At 35.0% G+C, this 20313-nt stretch overlaps 1 protein-coding gene across 1 annotated transcript in view; it reads right to left on the reverse strand.

Moving 5' to 3' along the window:
- KPNA4 (karyopherin subunit alpha 4) overlaps window positions 1-20313 on the reverse strand; it is a 53562-nt gene that overhangs the window by 17309 nt on the left and 15940 nt on the right. Inside the window, exons 2-10 of the mRNA XM_065876005.1 lie at window positions 10223-10267; window positions 9136-9225; window positions 8997-9026; window positions 8850-8902; window positions 5700-5795; window positions 5100-5185; window positions 3184-3270; window positions 1173-1342; window positions 1023-1067 (exon numbers count right to left, since the gene is read on the reverse strand). Of these exons, the coding sequence (XP_065732077.1) occupies window positions 1023-1067; window positions 1173-1342; window positions 3184-3270; window positions 5100-5185; window positions 5700-5795; window positions 8850-8902; window positions 8997-9026; window positions 9136-9225; window positions 10223-10267 (702 nt within the window). The remainder of the gene's footprint in view (window positions 1-1022; window positions 1068-1172; window positions 1343-3183; window positions 3271-5099; window positions 5186-5699; window positions 5796-8849; window positions 8903-8996; window positions 9027-9135; window positions 9226-10222; window positions 10268-20313) is intronic.

Raw genomic sequence — 20313 nt, forward strand, 5'->3', positions numbered from 1 at the left:
CTAGAAAAAATATCTTTAGGACAAAGATCATGTTCATCTAATGAATAATCAAGCACATTATGTCACTGCTTGATGTAGTATAATTCTAACTTTAATTTGCTCCATATCTTTACAGAGATCCTGGCAAAAGGGTATTAATACCCTAGAAACTGTGAAGGAATGAAGCAGCTTGTCAGATAGTAATTATACCAAACTGTGTTTTTAAAGAACTACACAAGGTTCTGATTGTTACTATGAGTTTTATCCATGTGATTTTCTTTTACCCATTATATTCCTAGCTCTTCTAACACAATAAAGGCTAGACTGAATTTATAAGCAGTTATGGCAGTTTCCCACTCATTCATACTTCCGGAGTTGCTTTCTCCTTTGCTCTCTGTGTTAGTATGAGTAGGATATATTTATTATGTTTAAAATCTAGTCCGCACTGATTTGTTTCCTTTTTGTTTGTATACTCAATTATCTCTACACCAAGTGAAGCCATTACCAAAGTCATTATAATTGAATTAACAGAGTAAAAATGAAATTAAAGAGCAACTGATATTCATGGTTTGGTGTAAGAATGGTATATGAATACAAACCCATGCATAAAGGCACAAATATTTCTCTTTTTTACCTTTCGAAAAATAATACCACTAGGTGTAAGTGTTCTCTCAATGGCCAGCTGTCAAAATGAGCTTTCATAAGAAGCTCATGAACAATCAAAGATAAAATCTTAGTGAGAGAGATTACTAACTGGCAACTTTAAGAACTTCCAATGTCAGTTTTCACAACACTAATATATAATATATGCACATACATTACTGCCCAGACCAAAATAACAGGCTTGATTTCTTCACTGAAATTACATATTGTGATATGGGTAAACACAGAGAAAACATAAAATACCAAACTACGTATCGCAGCTCCTGAAATGAAAAAATTTGATAGAGTGCACTGACATAATGTCATTTTCTCCCGTGTCACAGGGACAAGCCCTAACCATATATACACATAAAAATATATGACGGGAAGCATTTACTCACATTTACGTCTGTGTGATGAATTAAAACACAAAGAGCTGGAAGAATCTGAAGAGAGAAATATATAGATTTTAAAATATACACAGATAAAAACATACACATAATGGTATCTACTTTACTTTAAAGGAAAACAAAAACAAAAATACTTGTTACCTCCTGAATGGTTTCCATTGGGGGTGGTGGGTCTTTGTGGCGACATAAGTTGACCATAACCCAAGTAACATTTCTTAAGAATGTTATAGGAATAGATGGACTTATGAAGGAAAGTAAAGGTTTCACAACTCCAAGACTTATGACATAATCTCTACACTGTGGCCCATCACCTGTAGGAAGAAGGATTTATTAATTCAATACAATAAGCAACTCAGAAAACGTAAAGCACTGGGTTCAATATGCTACTTCCTGTATTTGAACCAAGTATACTATTTTGTTTTATGTGAAAGTTTTAGACAATAATAACCTAGTTCTCTGAGCCAAGAGAAGCAAGGTAAGGTACTAAGATTTTTTTGCACATTATTCATGTATTCAGGTTTATATTCTGTTTACCCTAAAATGTTTTTATGCCATCTAAAAGCCTCAGTAAGGCTTTAAAGTACTTTGTGAACACAGAATTCTTGCTTTTTCTCTTCTCTCTCAATGGCACTCTAAGTTTAAGAAATTTTCATGTTATAAAAAGAGATATATTGAAATACCATTACAGAGAAAATATTTGTAGAATTTATACTGATGATCTAATATCAAAGCATAGAGAGTATTAACTATAAATTACTCTATACACTTAGAAACTATGTCTCAAAAAGGCAGGGGAGAGGGAACCAATACCCCTAGATCAGTGGTTCCCATAGTGATTTTGGGGCCCTATCCCAAATCTGTTGAAACAGAAACTCTGTGGGTCCAGGATTCTGTTTTAACAAGCCCTTAATATAATTTTGATAACAGGCTAGAGTTTGAGAATCACTGCCCTAGAGAAAAGTGCCAAATTTAATTTCCTCTATCTAGAGTATCACTATAATTTGTAGTATGAAAGCCACACTGAAGTATTACATTCCGTAAGTGAAAACACTTTGCCCTGCACTGTGGTATTTGAAGATAAAATGCTTGTTCTTTTTGCAACCATGTATTCTAATTAATTCTAAAATGTCACTGGAATTAAAAGCCAAAGATCGAGATGTTGTATTAATAGTTCTAAATCTACAATTTGGTATAAAAGTGAGGGACTCTGGATATACAAACGATAGCATTCCTAACAGTAATATACCATATGCCAAGAACAGTTTATAGGGAAATTCTCCCACTGGAAAACTCACAATTGTGGAGCACTAACCATACCTTACCTTCCATCTTGGCCCCCAAAAGGGTAATAAAGAGGAGGTATATCAGAGCAAAACTGATTACTTCTATGCAAAAATAAAAAAATCTGTGGCAAAAATAACTTTTAACATCATGGTACACAATACAGTTCAGACTGCAGATTTTTTCCATTCTCCACTGGAGGATAGATTTTTGAGTTTGGGTGAAGTTAGGCTGTAGTTAAAAAACAAATTCTTGAAATACTGGAATTGTCTTTAATTATTCTTCCTACAATTACTTATCAGAAAACACCTGAAGGTATGGCAATCATGGTGGTCAACATTTAATGAGACTGCCTATAAGGTACAGATACCACATGTATGATGATGACCTCATGATGATAGTGGATAACATTACTATACTTCATTGCACTAAAATCCACAAGAGATATAAAAAATTTCAATTTAGATTCTTCTCAGAACTGCTATTACAGAGAAAAATTTTGGTTTATGTTTTGCCTCCTCCTTTTTTCTTATTATTTCCTAGGATAGAAGAGAGTTGAGGAATAAAATGGACCAACATAATAAAGGAGAAAGAGGAAAATACCTAAATCACATACATATTTCATAATTATTCAAATAATTAAGAGTTAACTATATACAAAGAGATATACTGGTATCACAGGCAACAAAAATGTTCATTCTGTTTACTATGGGTTTATACTTAAACAGCTGTAATTTCTGTAAACTAGTTCATAAAAACTAGTACTAAAAAAGGCAAATTGCTTTTTCTTTTCAACTACTAGTAGTCATTTTTATTACACAGTACATGATAACAATGATTGCTGGACTAGTATTACAAGTTTTAGACAAACCTATGATATTTCCCAGTGCCCACACTGCTTGCTCACAGACATTTTGATGGGGTGAATGGAGAAGCCTCAGGAAAAGTGGAACAGCATCTGAAGAAGGAAAACATAAGCTATCATTTAAGTTTGAAGATACTGCTATATATCAATTATATTTCAATAAAATTGAAAGGAAAAAGGTTGAAAACACTATAATCTAAACCAAAAATCAAACTTGTTTCTTTGCTGAAATCCCAAAAGAAAGAAACCTATCAGAAATATATTTAAGGGCTTCCCTGGTGGCGCAGTGGTTGAGAGTCCGCCTGCCAACGCGGGGGACACGGGTTTGTGCCCCGGTCTGGGAAGATCCCACATGCCGTGGAGCGGCTGGGCCCGTGAGCCATGGCCACTGAGTCTGCGCGTCCAGAGCCTGTACTCCGCAACAGGAGAGGCCAAGCAGTGAGAGGCCCACGTACAGCAAAAAAAAAAAAAAATATATATATATATATATATATTTAAAATATATCTTCATTAAATGATTTTCATTAGAATAATGGTAGTGGAAAATTTCCGGCTAGCAGACTATTCATCATCAAAGTGACAGTTTTAACACACAGACAAATGTCAAATTAAGCTGATAAAATTTCATTCACAGTTAAAACCGGATTTAATTCCAATTTCAAGAAATTAATTCCTTATAGATTAGCATTAGCTTCAAATTTGAAAAAAACTCCAATTATTAAAATAACTTTTGAATATAGAAATTTAAAATAACATCATATGCGTCTTTAGCCAGGTCAGTGATTCCTGTGTCACATGAGACCTTCTGAATCAGAAAATGATTCTGTTGCTTAACACAAGGAAAAACAAAGAGACGTTTAACAGAATAATACTGCACTGAACAAATGATTCTTCTATTTCTTTTCTTCCCTCTGATATTGCTCTGAAAAATGCTATTTGAGTACATGTAGATCAATCATGCTTACTTATAGTAAAAAGTAATTCATTTATCCATTACTTTTGGTATATTAAGACAGACTAGCAGTGTTAAAACAAATTCTAAGCCTCTTTCTAATCTTTAAGGAACACAAAAGAGAAAAGAAGAGGGATTAAGACATTGTCTTGAGATCATAAAATTAACTAACAGTCAACTATACAAAGCAAAACCAAACCCCAAAATCACCTGAACCCAAAATTAATCAGTTTTATTATAATTTAAGGAAATTATCTTTTCTATGTAATATTATAATACAAGTGTCTATATAATAAAATCCTCACTGGATAACACCTTTGTTCCCTTTCAAAATCTTGACAGTGCTTAAGATTTTAACAGGCTTATCAGACAAGTATACTGCTTACATATTTGAAGGGGACTCTGAAAGTACTTTCTTTAAAATTATTAATTTCTTTGTTTAGTAGAAGAATCAAATAGTACTGATGAAAATAATTCAAGTTATTACTTTCAATAATTATTTCCCACTTACATTTCTTGGAACATAAAAAACAACCAATCCTATAACAATGAAAAAAAAAATTTCAAGCCATTCTCTACAGTAGAACCACTTTATAAAAGAAGATTTCTTTAAAATGTATAATGGACATCTCATTAACAGTGTCCAACAGGTAGTATGGCAATAGGAAAAACACCTTTATTTCTGTAATGTCCTATAAACACAATAATGTAACTACTACTATAATTACAAAATGTTCTCAGATTTAGAATCAAATGAATTTTTGGAAATAGAAAATGTCAGTCAATGGGACAAGATGATCAAAGTAACATACTTGAGTTCGCCTATTTCAACTACCTTATTTGTTACTGAATTCAAAATACTTAATTACTTTATAATATAAATAGCTCTATTCTTTTAGGAAAAGCATTGAGTTTTTTAATTAACTTTTTTTTGAAAAATCACAATTTTGTCTCTTAATAACCAACTTACTGGACTGAACTACTGCTTGAGTTTGTTCAGAGGTTCCAGACGCAATGTTTGTCAAAGCCCATGCAGCTTCAAACTGTAAAGAAGGACTACAAAAAACAAATAATTTTAAACAGCAGGAATTTCTACATTGGCCCAAATATCCACCAACCACTCTTCCCCCTAGCATTTTAAAAGTATTACATATTTTTATTCAAAAGATCTATGCACCCAGTACTTTTTTTTAAACTTCCAATGACTATTTAAAATATCTGTTCAGTATAAAAAGCTACAACCTCCTCATGTGTCCTTATTTTTAGTAAGAACTCTTTATTAAGATACCTGCACATTACTACCCAAACAGTTTTCTCAAGTACCTATCTGGCTAAACTAGTTCTTGCCAATTTTCAAAGCTTAAAAGTTAAATATATCATTCACAAGTTCCCGTTTGGTCTTTACTTTCCTCTCTTGGTGTAAACATTCCTTACACTGTTTTTCACTTTGGCTTCTCAACTCCACCTTATAGCCCCCTTTTTTTTTCTTTAAAGACCAAACTAACTACGAGAAAATCTTGTCTTCTGCAAAGGATACATCCTAAATTATTTCTAAAATTAATGTACTTACTTGTCATCTCTTTCAAGACAATGGACTAAAATAGGCAATATTCCAGATTTTATTAAGTCATCAATTGGTGGATTTCGATCACTGGACAAAAGCTTCCTATAAGAGATATAAACATACCCCTTGTGAACTTAATGACATATAATTAAGTTCAAATTCACATTTGATATATTACAATAAACTGAATATTTGGCACAAATACTCTCCCTGCAAGCTACTTTTTAAATTTACATAATGCAACCTTTTCTCTATTATAAATTAATTTATAAATTTACAGAGATTAATAATTAGGAAAAAATGGTAAGACATGAACCACTTTTTTTTAAGTTAGGACAAAAGCAGATAGGATGCTGGTACAAGTTTATAGCTGATACTAGTGTCCAGTTCTTCATCCTACTCTATATACCAAATCAAAGGTCATAAAAGCTCAACAACATTCTCATCTCAACAACTAAAGGAAATGAAATAAACACAGCAATACATAGGAAAATATCCAGAGAGATATTGGAGATACTAAGGTGAATAAGACACATCCTTGCTCTCATGGAGCTTAGAGGGTAAAACAATACCTAGTGCCCATTTACACATATGGCAGACTGCAGTTTTAGCTGACAAATCCTAAATGTGGCCTAACACAAATCTTCACTCATTTGAATCCCCTGCACTACTATATTAAGACAATGTTTAAGCAACCTTAATCAGATTATTCCCCTACATAAACCAAGTGATGGCTGCTAATTTACTACCCTATCAGTGTAAACTCCTTGACTGAGTTTTTTATAACACTCCACAAACTAGCTCCATCTTATTTCTCTACTAATCTTATTCTCTGTAATTCAACAACAGGTCAGTCGTCTGTCCGACCATTTCAGTCTAATTTCTAGGCCCTTCAAATCCTATTCCCCACACTTGGAATGCTCTCTTTTTTGCCTATTCAAACTCTATCTTTCCAAGTTAAATGTTTTCAAAATACCCTCTCTGAATTCCGAGAATATATACACGGCATATGGCTACATTCGCTGTTGAGCATCACTATTTTTAATATAGTTTTGCCTTCCCGATTAGGTTCTAAACTTCTTACAAAGCAAGAATTATTCCACATGCTTCTTCACAGTATTTTCCATAATAAATGGTATGATTCTTTGCACAACACAGGAAATAAACCCAGTCTTTCTTTCTTTTTTTTTTTTTGCAGTACGCGGGCCTCTCACTGTTGTGGCCTCTCCCGTTGCAGAGCACAGGCTCCGGATGCGCAGGCTCAGCGGCCATGGCTCACAGGCCCAGCCGCTCCACGGCATGTGGGATCTTCCCAGACTGGGGCACGAACTCGTGTCCCCTGCATCAGCAGGCGGACTCTCAACCACTGCGCCACCAGGGAAGCCCAACCCAGTCTTTCTTAATCAAGGTTTCAAATTTAATAAAAGAAATTATTTTTTATTACTTCACTGAGGACATTCTTAAAGAGAAATGTCCCTCTTTGTAAAATGGCGCGTACAATATCTACAATGTATCATCAGTTTGGTGACACTGTCTTGCTCTGTGCTAAAGTGCCAGTAGTTTACCCACAGTTGCTTTTGCAACATCCATGTGAATGTTAACACAGTAAAAACAACAACAAAAAAGGCAAATAAAGTCTTAGAATTATTGTGAAAATAATACCTCCTTAAGTTATCCCAGGCTCTCCTAGGGATCCACACACTATATTTTGAGATCCCCTGCCTTAGGGCTTTAATTATCTTACAGAACTCATGTTGAGAAGAGCTGCTCCAATACTATAATCAACTCTGACAATGGTGAGCATAATGTATCAATTTCTTAATCATTCTTCCTATTAACATTAATTTGCCATTCTGAGATGTGAAAACTTCTGTGATTTTCTTCCTACATAGCCAAGTCCTCTCTAGGAAGTTCTTCTACCTGTGGTGGGCAACACTTAATTCTATAATTTCCATATGTGTTCTAGGCCATTTAAAGTGAATATGCAAAAGTAAGAAAGTCTAATAAACATAAAAGGGACTCATGCACTGGATAAGATATTACATAAAACTGTGAAGTTTTTTTTCACTTTAAAATTCTGTAACTAGAATCAATTTCTTGCTTAAGTGTCTCTTTCCTACAATTACAACATAGGGGGGTATTCTTTTATTTATAAAAAAAACAAAGGGCTTCCCTGATGGTGCAGTGGTTAAGAATCCACCTGCCAATGCAGGAGGCACGGGTTCGAGCCCTGGTCCAGGAAGATCTCACATGCTGCGGAGCAACTAAGCCCATGCGCCACAACTACTGAGCCTGCGCTCTAGAGCCCACGAGCCACAACTACTGAGCCCACGTGCCACAACTACTGAAGCCCGTGCGCCCTAGAGCCTGTGCTCTGCAACCAGAGAAGCCACCGTGATGAGAAGCCTGCGCGCTGCAATGAAGAGTAGCCCCCGCTCACCGCAACTAGAGAAAGCCCGCACGCAGCAATGAAGACCCAATGCAGCCAAGAATAAATAAAATAAATTAAAAAAAACAAAGAAACCACTATATTGTACTATGATACAACCATGTCTTCCCCAAGCTATTTATTAATACAAATGTCTCAGTAATAATTTTTTGGTTTTCCCTTAAAATATGAGTGCATAGGTTTTATAACAATGTGCAAAAATAACTAAATATTCTTACATTGACTGAGAAGTGGGAGTCTCCGTAGCCCTAAATCTTAATGTGTACTTCCCTGTACACTGCTACAGTAAGCTTTAATTCAATTCATTGTTTGATCAATATGAGGACTGTGAGAAGAATAGCTACCTGAGCAGGATTTGATGAATCTGAATTTTAATAAAATTAAATACCTATTAATCAGTAAAAGATAAAAGCTTTATAAATAATGTTTTTCTATTAGTCTATAGCAATACCCTGTCAAATCAACTTTTCCCTAGCATTTGTACCTATTAGCCACACTAAGGCCTCAATGTATTAGCGAGTTTAGAAAATTGCTAATTTTAATACTCTAAATCAGAGAATAATTTTGAAAATAAATTCAGTTGGTCTATGACTGTTCTTTATTGTTTGTCATCAAAGTTAATATAAGAAACAGGACTACTATATAGTGAAAACCCAAAAGAGAACTCCTGTGTAAGTTACAAAATATGTCCTTAAAATTTAACTTACCTAGCAGCTTGAACTGCACTTAACTGAATTCCTTGGTTATCACTTGAAGCATTCTATAAAAAACAAAACAATTTTTGATGCAGATACACAGTAATTAGTTGTTAAGTCCAAGAAATACAAATGAAAAGGGGGGGAAACTCAACTTACTTGAACAATAGCTTCTAGAGAGGTATTTTGCTGGGAAAAAAGTTAGAGAAAACTAAGTTAAAAAATCACCTTGTAATTCTGTATTTATGTAAAAATTTTTCACTGGTATTTTTAAATTACCAGAATAACAATTACTTACCACTCTATAATCACCATCTATGTCAGAGTCTTCACAGATATCTTCATGTGGTACGTTCCTTCTCTTTAAGAGATGTTCATCTCTTTTATTCTTTAAAAAAAAAAAAAACCAGTTAATTTTTAAAAAGCTAAATACTTTCATACAAAGGTTAGGCAGTCCTGTGCCTACAAAAAAACATGAAGTGGACTTCCCTGGTGGCACAGTGGTTGAGAGTCCGCCTGCCGATGCAGGGGACACGGGTTCGTGCCCCGGTCCGGGAGGATCCCACGTGCCGGAGCCTGTGCTCCGCAATGGGAGGGGCCACAACAGTGAGAGGCCCGCGTACCGTTAAAAAAAAAAAAAAAAATGAAGTGACTTTTAAAAGTAAAATGCAAACGCAGAAAATTAAACCAAATTGTGAATTAAACACTTAAGCAACACTAATTTGAGCCCCAAACCCCAAATATTACATTTTTAATGAACCGTGAACAATGTAAAAATAAACTAAAAAATAATTTGATTAAAAAAGATAGTGTACAGTTTAAGCCAGAACCAAACATACATATTTATTTAAAAGTACTAAACCATTTTATACATCATCTGGGAGCTTCTCTTTATCACCTAAAAACAAAGTCAAAGCAAAAGTTGGGCAGTTCAAAATCAGACAAAAATCAACAATACCTTACAAAACTGAAGGGCCACTTGAATTTCACTAAAAATGTTTGTGACAAACTTAAAAATATATTCTCAACTAACCTACTTTAATACTTGAAAAGTTGATGAAATTTTTAAGTACCAAGTTCCTTTTATGGAGTAATTACTACTGTAAATAGCAGAACTATTTAGTATGACATATATTTTATATAAATCATTTAAAATTACAGAAGAAAAAATCATTTGATAATGTGTTTATCTCTATATTTGGATAGTGGACAAACTGTATCTTGTCAACTTCAATAGCTTGTCAAATTTAGTCAATCTTTCCATTTTCAAAAGAGAAAGAAATGCCAATTAAGCACCTGAGATTAATATACATTTGCTAATTTCTCTATATGCTGTAAGGCTGTTAGAATTATGCTTGAAAGTACCCAATATTAATCAGGCTCACCTTCCTTAATTCAACTACAACTTCATTTCGTTGTCTTCTCATAGTCTACAAGAAATTAAAGAAAATTATTTTTTAAAAATCACCTCAAATTCCATCACCCAGAGAAAACTGATATTAACATTTTGATGTGCATCCCCTTATCTTTTCTTCTACTCGTATATATACACAGTCATATTTTACTCATAATAAAGGTTATATTATATAGATGATTTCCTATCTTCATTTCATATTCACATTCTCAAATACTGAACATCACTGAAATTATTAATGGAGCTATAATATTGGATATATCATAAAAATTTTAAACTGTAACATAAGAATTATTAAAAACACAAAGGTACAAAGAATAAAAGAACCCATAATCTCACCCCCTATATGAACTTCCTATTTAAAAAGTAACATATATACAAGGTAATCTCACCCCCCATATGAACTCCCTATTTAAAAACTAATATATGTATAAGGTTAGTAAATGCAAATGCTTTAAAAAAGGGGGGATGGGGGAAGGGGAGAGAACCTTCCTGCCCATTCATAGTTTCTTTCTCTAAAGGTAAACATTGTTAGATTTACTATGATTTTGACACACTTATCTATTTATTCTGATCTTCACCTTATTTTTGTTTATTTAATTAAAGATCTTAAAGATCTTCCATGGTGGTATAGGCAGATCTATTTCATTCTTCCTAAGAAGCACATTAATTATTCTACCACATACTGTAACCATTCTGTTTTTTAAAGTGTTTTTCTCATTTTAAAGTTACCTAACATAGAGGACTTCCCTGGTGGTGCAGTGGTTAAGAACCCGCCTGACAATGCAGGGGACACAGGTTCGAGCCCTGGTCTGGGAAGATCCCATATGCCGTGGAGCAACTAAGCCCATGTGCCACAACTACTAAGCCTGCATTCTAGAGCCCGCGTGCCACAACTACTGAAGCCTGTGAGCCTAGAGCCTGTGCTCCGCAACAAGAGAAGCCACCACAATGAAGAGTAGCCCTCGCTCGCTGCAACTAGAGAAAGCCCATTGCACTGGATAAGATATTAGATGAAACATATTTTGCAACAATAATCTGATTTTTATTGGTGGTGACAAAAATCACAGGTAACTTTAATAACTACTGAGGTTTATTGACTACATTATTAACTGAAGGGAATACTGTTTCAGTTAGAAGTTAGTGAAAACAAAGATGTAATTAATTTTTTTCTAAGTTCCCAAGACCTCCTGAATTCCACCCATAGACTCCATGGGAATAAGGACTCAGTAAAGAACTCCTTTCTAAAAAGTCAATCAGGTCATGTTACTCCCCTCTTCAAAACCATCCACTGGCTCTCCACTCTGGAGTAAATGCCCAGTCATTATAATGGCTTAAGTCTTCCCACCTCACGCCCTCCCTGGTTACCACCTCTAAGATCTCAGCTCCTATCACTCTCTCAATTCATTCTGCTGTATCCTCACTAACTTTGCTATTCCTCTAATGCACTGGAAATTCTCTCTTCAAGGCCTTTTCTAATACACTATACAGCAACTGCTAAGAAAATGGACTCCAAACTCCCAATGCAGGGGGCCAGGGTTCGATCCCTGGTCAGGGAACTAGATCCTGCATGCATGCTGCAACTAAGAAGCCTGCATGCTGCAACTAAGAAGGCTGATGCCGCAACTAAGGCCCGGTGCAGCCTAAATAAATAAATATTAAAATAAAAATACCAAGACAATTAAAAAATACTACTAAGATAGGCTGCAAAATGAATAAAAATAATTAGACAAGTATTACAACAAGAGTTTCAATATTCACCATAGTTAAATCATTACAGCCTTTAAGAAGTAAGAAAAAACATTTTTACTTTTACAAGTAAGGAAACTGAGGTTTAGAGAAGTTAAACTACTTGGCCAAGGCTACATGACTAGAAGTGGGACAGCCAGGATTAGAATTCAGAGTCTCATACAAAGCCAATTAACCACTATGCCATATTGTCTCCCACAAGTCTTAAAGTCAAATAGAGTTCAAGCCAATTTTAGAGCCTATGGTTCATTCCAAAGCAAAAGTACTATTATCAAGATAATGCGCTTTCGCTGTATCACAATACAAAAACAATAAATAACTCAAATAAACAATAACATAAAACAATGCCCTGTTTCTCACAGAAAATAAAATCTGCAAAATGTACTACTTAAAAGATTTGTTCAGTAAAAAGGTAGACTTTTGAGGGACAGAGATTATTTCTAGTCTAGTCTCTAATCCCATCTAAAGAAGTAGGATTAATGTACAATGAATGGGCTTTAACTTCTTAATAAAGCAAACTATTAATAAATCCTAAACAACTGCTATATATTGACCTAAATATTTATTTACACACATTTTCCCCCATTTTTGTACATCTTACTTATTAGTTTCTGATAATTTGAAACTCTTAATAAAGGATTTATCAAAACAATTTAGCACTGTAGTTGCTGTGACATAAGCTTTGGGCTATTACTATCCACAGAAACATTTGCAAAATAAAAGAACTGACAACCTCTTTACAATAGAGCAAGAAAGAGTTTTCTTCTCTTGAGAGAAAGCTGTTACCTCCAAGGTAAAGAGAAGATTGAATGAAATAGTAAGATAGAAAGATATCCTACACAACAACCTGGCAGCATTTACCCATGTTTTTTATTGCAAAAAACAAAGTGCCTTAAAAGTGGTATTAGATATTTAGACATTTTCAAATCACAACCCCATCTCGAATCAAGAAGGACTTTTATTTCTCTGAGGTCTCATGAAAGGGATACACAAGGCTTCTTTTTCTAAATCTTAACTTATCTTAAAGAGCAGGGTTTTTACATACTACATACAAATATAATAGTTCTGGATTCGCATGACTTAACTGATGCAGTAAGCTGTCAATCAGAATTCCAAAAGGCTGCCAAACTAGCCAAAGGCTTATTTAATAGGCCAAAGACTATCTAAAAAACAAAGGCTACAGAGAGTGCCCGCCTCCTGCCCCCTACCCCCAATAAACAGTAGAGTTCAGGCTGCTCTGATCATCCCGAATTTTTATATTTCTTTGCTTGTGATACAGCTTCAAAGTTCTAAACTCAGGCAAAAGGGAACCAGAAATTGTCAAAAAATTCAAACAAGTGAATCTTACAGAACACAGAATGGCATTTCCATTTAATAGTTATGTAGTTTTTAAAATTAACAAATAATTACTATGTATCCATTACTGTGCTAGGTTCTAGGGATTACCTTCTCTGCTCCAATGGGGTGAAAAGTAGAGTACTTTCTTTCCAACTTACGGCTAGTTAATTTCTAAGTCACTTTTTATCCATATAATATACTGTTTTCTTTAAAACTTTAGAAACTATTAATTTAAGATATGATGATGTAATAATATACTGTATGAAACTGAATGGTTTAAATTTTCTTGAGTAAAAAGTTAGGGTTTAGATCAGTAAGGACTCAGTAAGTCTTACTAGAGAAAAACATTTAAAGAAAATTCTAAAGTTAGTCATTCAAAGGTAAGGGATATAATACTTTGATTTTATTTCATCCAGCCTGTCATTTTTACCTTAGGAATAGCACAAAAAAGCAAAAGAATAAAAAAATTTATCAGGCATAAGATCTTTTCTGAAGTGATGAGCTATATTTTAAAATTGGTATTTAGTAATATTACCACAACTCTGAAAATTGGCTAAAAATCATTTAATTGTATACTTTAAATGTGTGAATTTTATGCAAAGTAAACTATATCCCAATAAAGCAGTTTTTAAAAAGTTACACACACACACACACACAAATCCTCCCCTCAATGTGGATTACTACTGTATTACTACTTAGAGCCTGCTAAAAAGCACACACTCAAGTATTCAAATATTTATTAATCACCTACTTGCCAATCATAAGAAATACAAGGATGGACCAGACATAGCATATCCATGACCTTAAGGAGGTAGTACTCTTACGACAAAAAAATACAATTTAATAAAATAGTAATAAGGCCTAACACTTAGCAAACACTGGGTGTCAAACACCATTCTCAATATGTTACTTGACTTTATTCATTTAAATATATGTAATGTGTTATAATGTGCATACTAATCTTAACAGCAGAGAGATTATGTAATAAAGATGAAATATAAGCTGATGAAATATAAGCTGAATCTTTAAGACTGAATGGAAATTCAGTTAGAGACAGGCATTTCAGGTAGAAGATAGAACATATACAAAAAGAGAGAATTAAAAGTGAGTTACTAGTGTTTTCAACCTATATAATAACCATTGCATCCTAAACATAAGTACAACAGCTGTTTAATCCAATAAATATGGTAAACCAAATGCTAAAAATAAATATCTCTAAAAGTCTGTTTTCCCATTCTTTACCTATTTCTCCCTCCTCTCATCTCCACTTGTTGATCTCTCCAGCAGCAGTCATTATGGTGCTTATTTATGCCTTTGCCAAATAGCATATATGTTGTTAAATTGCAGGTGATTAGCAAATAAATTCCAACTTCACATTTATGACAATAAAAAGTTAAATGCTTAATGTTAAATGCTTAACGTTATATGCTTGCTCAAACTGTGGATTTATTTCTCAGCAATAATATTTATTAATAGCAGCAGTAGGAGAGAAAAGTTCTAATTAGCACTACTAGTGATAGACAAAAGTCTTCATAAGTAGAATCAAGTTCTTATCTCTGACAAGAAAAAGATGAACGGAGGCTGAGTATAAGAGAAGTTTAAAAGTAAATTCACGGGCTTCCCTGGTGGCGCAGTGGTTGAGAGTCCACCTGCCGATGCAGGGGACACGAGTTCGTACCCTGGTCCGGGAAGATCCCACATGCCGTGGAGCGGCTAGGCCCGTGAGCCATGGCCACTGAGCCTGCGCGTCCAGAGCCTGTGCCCCGCAACGGGAGAGGCCACGACGGTGAGAGGCCCACGTACCGCAAAAAAAAAAAAAACAAAAGTAAATTCACTGTAGGAAGCCAGATTTAACCTTGGCAAGCTTTTGGACAAGTTTTAAGACATACTTCGAATCTACAGATACCATACTTTAAAATAATCCACATGTAAATTATAAGCATTGAAATTTAACTTATTAAACTTATTAAATTACATGAGTGTACTTTTTTAAAAATCACAAAGGGACTTCCCTGGTGGCACAGTGGTTAAGAGTCCGCCTGCCAATGCTGGGGACACAGGTTCAAGCCCTGGTCCAGGAAGATCCCACATGTCGTGGAGCAACTAAGCCCGTGCGCCACAACTACCGAGCCTGCACTTTAGAGCCCATGAGCCACAACTACTGAGCCCATGCTCCACAACTACTGAAGCCCACGTGCTCTAGGGCCCATGCTCCGCAACAAGAGAAGCCACCACAATAAGAAGCCCGCACACTGCAATGAAGAGTAGTCCCTGCTCACTTCAACTAGAGAAAGCCCACACACAGCAACGAAAACCCAATGCAGCCAAAAACTAAATTTTAAAAAAAAGATAAAAATCACAAAAATGTTAGAAACTGTTAATAGTTGTTAACTCTAAGGAATGGCATTACAGTAGAGTTTCACTATCTAATCAATATTCAAACAATAGGGAAATACATTAAATTCAAAAGTTATACATATCTATTTGGAAAAGTTAGAAAACAAAGGTAAGAAGAAAAGGAAAAAGTTAAATTTCCTAAGTTTTCTATATTCACCTATATTGTAATGAGGTGTATATACACACACACATAACAGAGGAGAAAATACAGAATACATACATGTCTCCCCCCAAGATGGGTACTACCATATGGCTAAACTACTGGTATATGGCTACTAGTCCCAGCTCTACCTTTTATTACTGTAATCTTAGTCAAGTTACCATGTTTATGGGCATTAATTCCTTCATCTGTAGAGTGAAGGGATTCTAACATCTTTTATGTCTCAAAAATTTCATCAATGTTATCAACTTCAAAAAACAAACTCACAAAAATATTTAAAATTGCCATTAGTACAAGTTACTACCCATGGCAATAACTTCTATGCTAAGAATACTGAGAAAGCCATAGCTCAAGATTGTAAACAATGAAAAGATATTGTGTGGCTCTGGCATAGCTGCTCTGTGTTTTCACATTTTGCAGGGTTTTTTCTGGCCTTAAATTATGCTGCAAATGCCAAAAGGACATGGAAATCATTGAGCTTTCAATAGATTTGGTAACAGAGATCATTACCAAACAAATGAACTCTGTGTGTACGTGTGTCTGTGCATGCACGCTGCTGGCAAGGAGGAGGTGTTTGGCAGGGAAAGAAAAAAGATTAAGAAATGACCATAAGTTTGGTGAGACACATATAACCAACCCTCTCAAAGATGGGAAATGCTGCTAGGTGAACTTTCAGAATCACATAGAAAGTGATTAAGGACAACACATAGAGAAACCTGTTATACCAAACAACACATGTTTGAATTTTATATGAGCAAAAGGGAAGGTACTCCCTTCTCTTTTAGAATGAGACTGATCAAATCCTGGCAAGAGTGATCATTTCTCTTCAAAGGTTTTGAGTACTTCATAGAAGAAATACAATTTCAGGAACTGACTGAATAACAAGTTGAAGAAAACATACGGGAAAGACATTGGGAAAAATTACGAAGAACAAGAAACCAAATGAGTTTCAACCAAGTTAAGGAAGTCAACAGAACCCAAGTCAACACTGCTAAAGAAATCTGCTATCTCTGTTTATTTGGTGCATTCTCACATGAGAAAACCAATTATTTTTTCCATTTACAAAACAAGATCAGATTAAAATAAAACATGAAAAGCAGGAGATTAAGGAATATTTTCCTTGTATGTACATTTTATGAATATAATCAATTCAAATTCATGGTTTTGTTACAGAAGAATCTACACAAATATCATTGTAGGATTTTGTAAACTGGAAAAAATAGAAATCATTTAAACTATCTCATTTTATAGTGACTTGTCCAAGGCTCAGATTATCCTGGCCCCAGACCAATGTTCTTTATACTAGACCATACTACCTTTTCATTCTAGGTCTCCTTCTGTTGCATATCTCTTCAAATAAGCCACTTTTCCTTCTTTTTCCTCAGTATTTTCAAAATATTTATTTTTCTTTGTGAACTTATGTTCAAAGACTTTCACAATGGCAACAGGAAAACTTCATTAAAAGGTAAATCACTGAATTGCTTTACTAAAACACCATTTGAGAAGCATTAACTCTAATTATGCTCACATACTAAACAGATGTGTACATCTACACAAAAAGCCAGTAATTCACCCAACAAATGTTTACTGACCATTATATACCATAAACTGTTCTCAGTGTTAAGGACACAGCAGGGAACAAAAGGATAAAAATCTCTGACTTCACAGAACCTAGTGTGGGGAAAGACAATAAATAAAACTAAAATATAGGGCTTCCCTGATGGCACAGTGGTTGAGAGTCCGCCTGCTGATGCAGGGGACACAGGTTCGTGCCCTGGTCCGGGAGGATCCCACATGCCGCGGAGCGGCTGGGCCCGTGAGCCATGGCTGCTGAGCCTGCGCGTCTGGAGCCTGTGCTCCGCAATGGGAGAGGCCACAACAGTCAGAGGCCCGCGTACTGCAAAAAAAAAAAAAAAAAAAAAAAAACCTAAAATATATAGTATGTTAGTGACAAATATTAGAAAAAATATAAAGCCAAGAAAGTGGATTGTTTTTAACTTTAAAAAAATGTTTAAAAAATATTTATTTATTTGGCTCCTCCAGGTCTTAGTTGCAGCGTGCATGATCTAGTTCCCTGACCAGGGATTGAACCTGGGGCCGCTGCATTGGGAGCACGGAGTCTTAACCACTGAACCACCAGGAAAGTCCCAAGAAGAGGGATATTTTTAAGTAAAGACCTTAAGATGAGTAAGCAAGCCATGCTGGTAATTTGGCAGAAAGTATTCAAGGCAGAGGAATTAGCAAGTAAAAAAGGACCAGACATAAGAGAAGAGGAAAGGCAGAGTCCAGGTGGCTGACATGCAATGAACAGAGGAGAAGGAAATGGATGGCCACTGTAAAGATTTTAGCATTTACTCTTAGTGCGATAGAAAGCCACTGATGGGTTCTGAGCAAATGAGACATCATACTCTGACTTAAAACAGAATCATTCCAGCTGCTGTGTTGGGAATACAACATAACTGTAGTAGTCCAGATAAGAGATAATAGTTTGGAGCAGAGTGATAGCAGGGGACATAATGAGATGCAGATTCTGAAGATTGATATATTCCGAAGATTGAATCTACAAAATGTGCTAATTAATGGGCTAGATAAGACTGTGAAAGAGAGGAAACAATGAGGAATGGAAGGTTTTGGGTCCAAGTTAAGTGAAAGATGGAACTACCATTTACTGAGATGGGGTAGACTGAATGATGAGCAGGTCTGGGGAGTAATATGACTTTTGAACACTCATTTTTGAATCAAAATGAGTCAAGACACCAGTTTGAGCCTAGGTTTCAAGGAAGAGGTTAGGACTAAAAATATCAACTTAGAAAGCTGGCTGTGTATAAATCGCATTTAAAACCAGATGATTTGATAAGATTACCTGCAGAGTGAGCATAACTTCAGGCACTTTAAATATTAAGGGGCAGAGGACTAAGAAGTAACAGTCAGTGAGACAGAAGACAATAGGAATCTGTGCAAAGCTGGAATCAAGTGAAAAAAAAAATTACTTTTCAAGGAAGAATACATAATTAACTATGTCAAATGGTACTGACAGGTCAAATAAGATGAGGACTGAGAACCATCAGATTACTGTATATTTACTTTATAATTTAATATGGCTTCTCATCACAGAAACAATACCCCCACCCCAAATCTACTATGAATTCTGGTCTGTTTCTGTTACCGTTTATTCCCATCCCTGGACACTTAATAAGCTGAAAAATACTACCCAAGACTCAAAGCTTCTAACCCACATGTTATTTACTGTGCTACAGTACTGTACCTGAATAAGTTACAGAACCAAAGGTGAGCTCTGTTATCTACACAACACAGATTTCTCAAAATGAAAACAAACCCCACTCTCTAGCCCTTCCTTGTTCCCTTAAGCCACTCTGCAAGCAGTCTTATTTCTGAATAGGTCGTATATTTCAGGACAAGACTAAATTTGTGTAAATAATGGTTCCCCCTCCATCAATGCAGTCAATGAAGTAGACTACATTTTAACATATATATTCCCAAATTAACCACTTCTATAAGTATGAAATTATTTTTTGAAATGTCAAATATACAAAAAAGTAGAGAAAATCATAAGATACTCATGTATCAATAAATATCACTATTTTGTCCCATTTGCTTTATTTTTTAAAGAAATAAGAATTTCTAAGTATTACAGATACTGCTGAAACCTCATTCCAACCTCAACCCTCTCCACTCCCTCTCCCCCTTTTGCCTTCCCAGAAGCAACCATTTTTCTGAATTCTCATGAGTGTTTTGACTGTATATCAACACATCTATAATAGTTTTAATACATTTAACATTTAATATGAATAATATCATGCCATACACACCTTTTTGAAAAGTAAACTTTAGAGCAGTTTTAAGCCCACAGAAAAACTGAACAGAAAGTACAGAGTTCCCATGTATTCCTCGCCCCTCCTCCACTATCAACATTCTGTACTAGTGTGGTACCTTTGTTACAAATGACGAACCTATGACACATCACTATCACCCAAAGTCCATAGTTTACATTAGGGTATATTCTACAGGTTTTGACAAATGTAAAATAACATGTATCTACCATTATTATAGTATCATACAGATTAGTTTCACTGCCCTAAAAATCCTCTGTACTCTGCCTACAGTCTCTGGAAACCACTGATCTTTCACTGTCTCTACACTTCTTTTGCCTTTTCCAGAATGTCATATAGCTGGAATCATACAGGAGGTGGCCTTTTTAGATTGGCATCTTTCATTTAGTAGTATATATTTAAGCTTCTTCCATGTCTTTTAATAGTTTGATAGAACATTTTTTCTTAGTGCTGAATAATATTCCATTGTCTCAATGTATCATAGTTTACTTACCTTCATTTGCATAAAAACCAAAGAGTGTGATTAATGAATTGTATGGTAAGAGTAAGAAACCTTGCCAAACTGCC

The sequence above is a fragment of the Phocoena phocoena genome, chromosome 4, assembly GCF_963924675.1.
Source record: "Phocoena phocoena chromosome 4, mPhoPho1.1, whole genome shotgun sequence".
Taxonomy (NCBI): domain Eukaryota; kingdom Metazoa; phylum Chordata; class Mammalia; order Artiodactyla; family Phocoenidae; genus Phocoena; species Phocoena phocoena.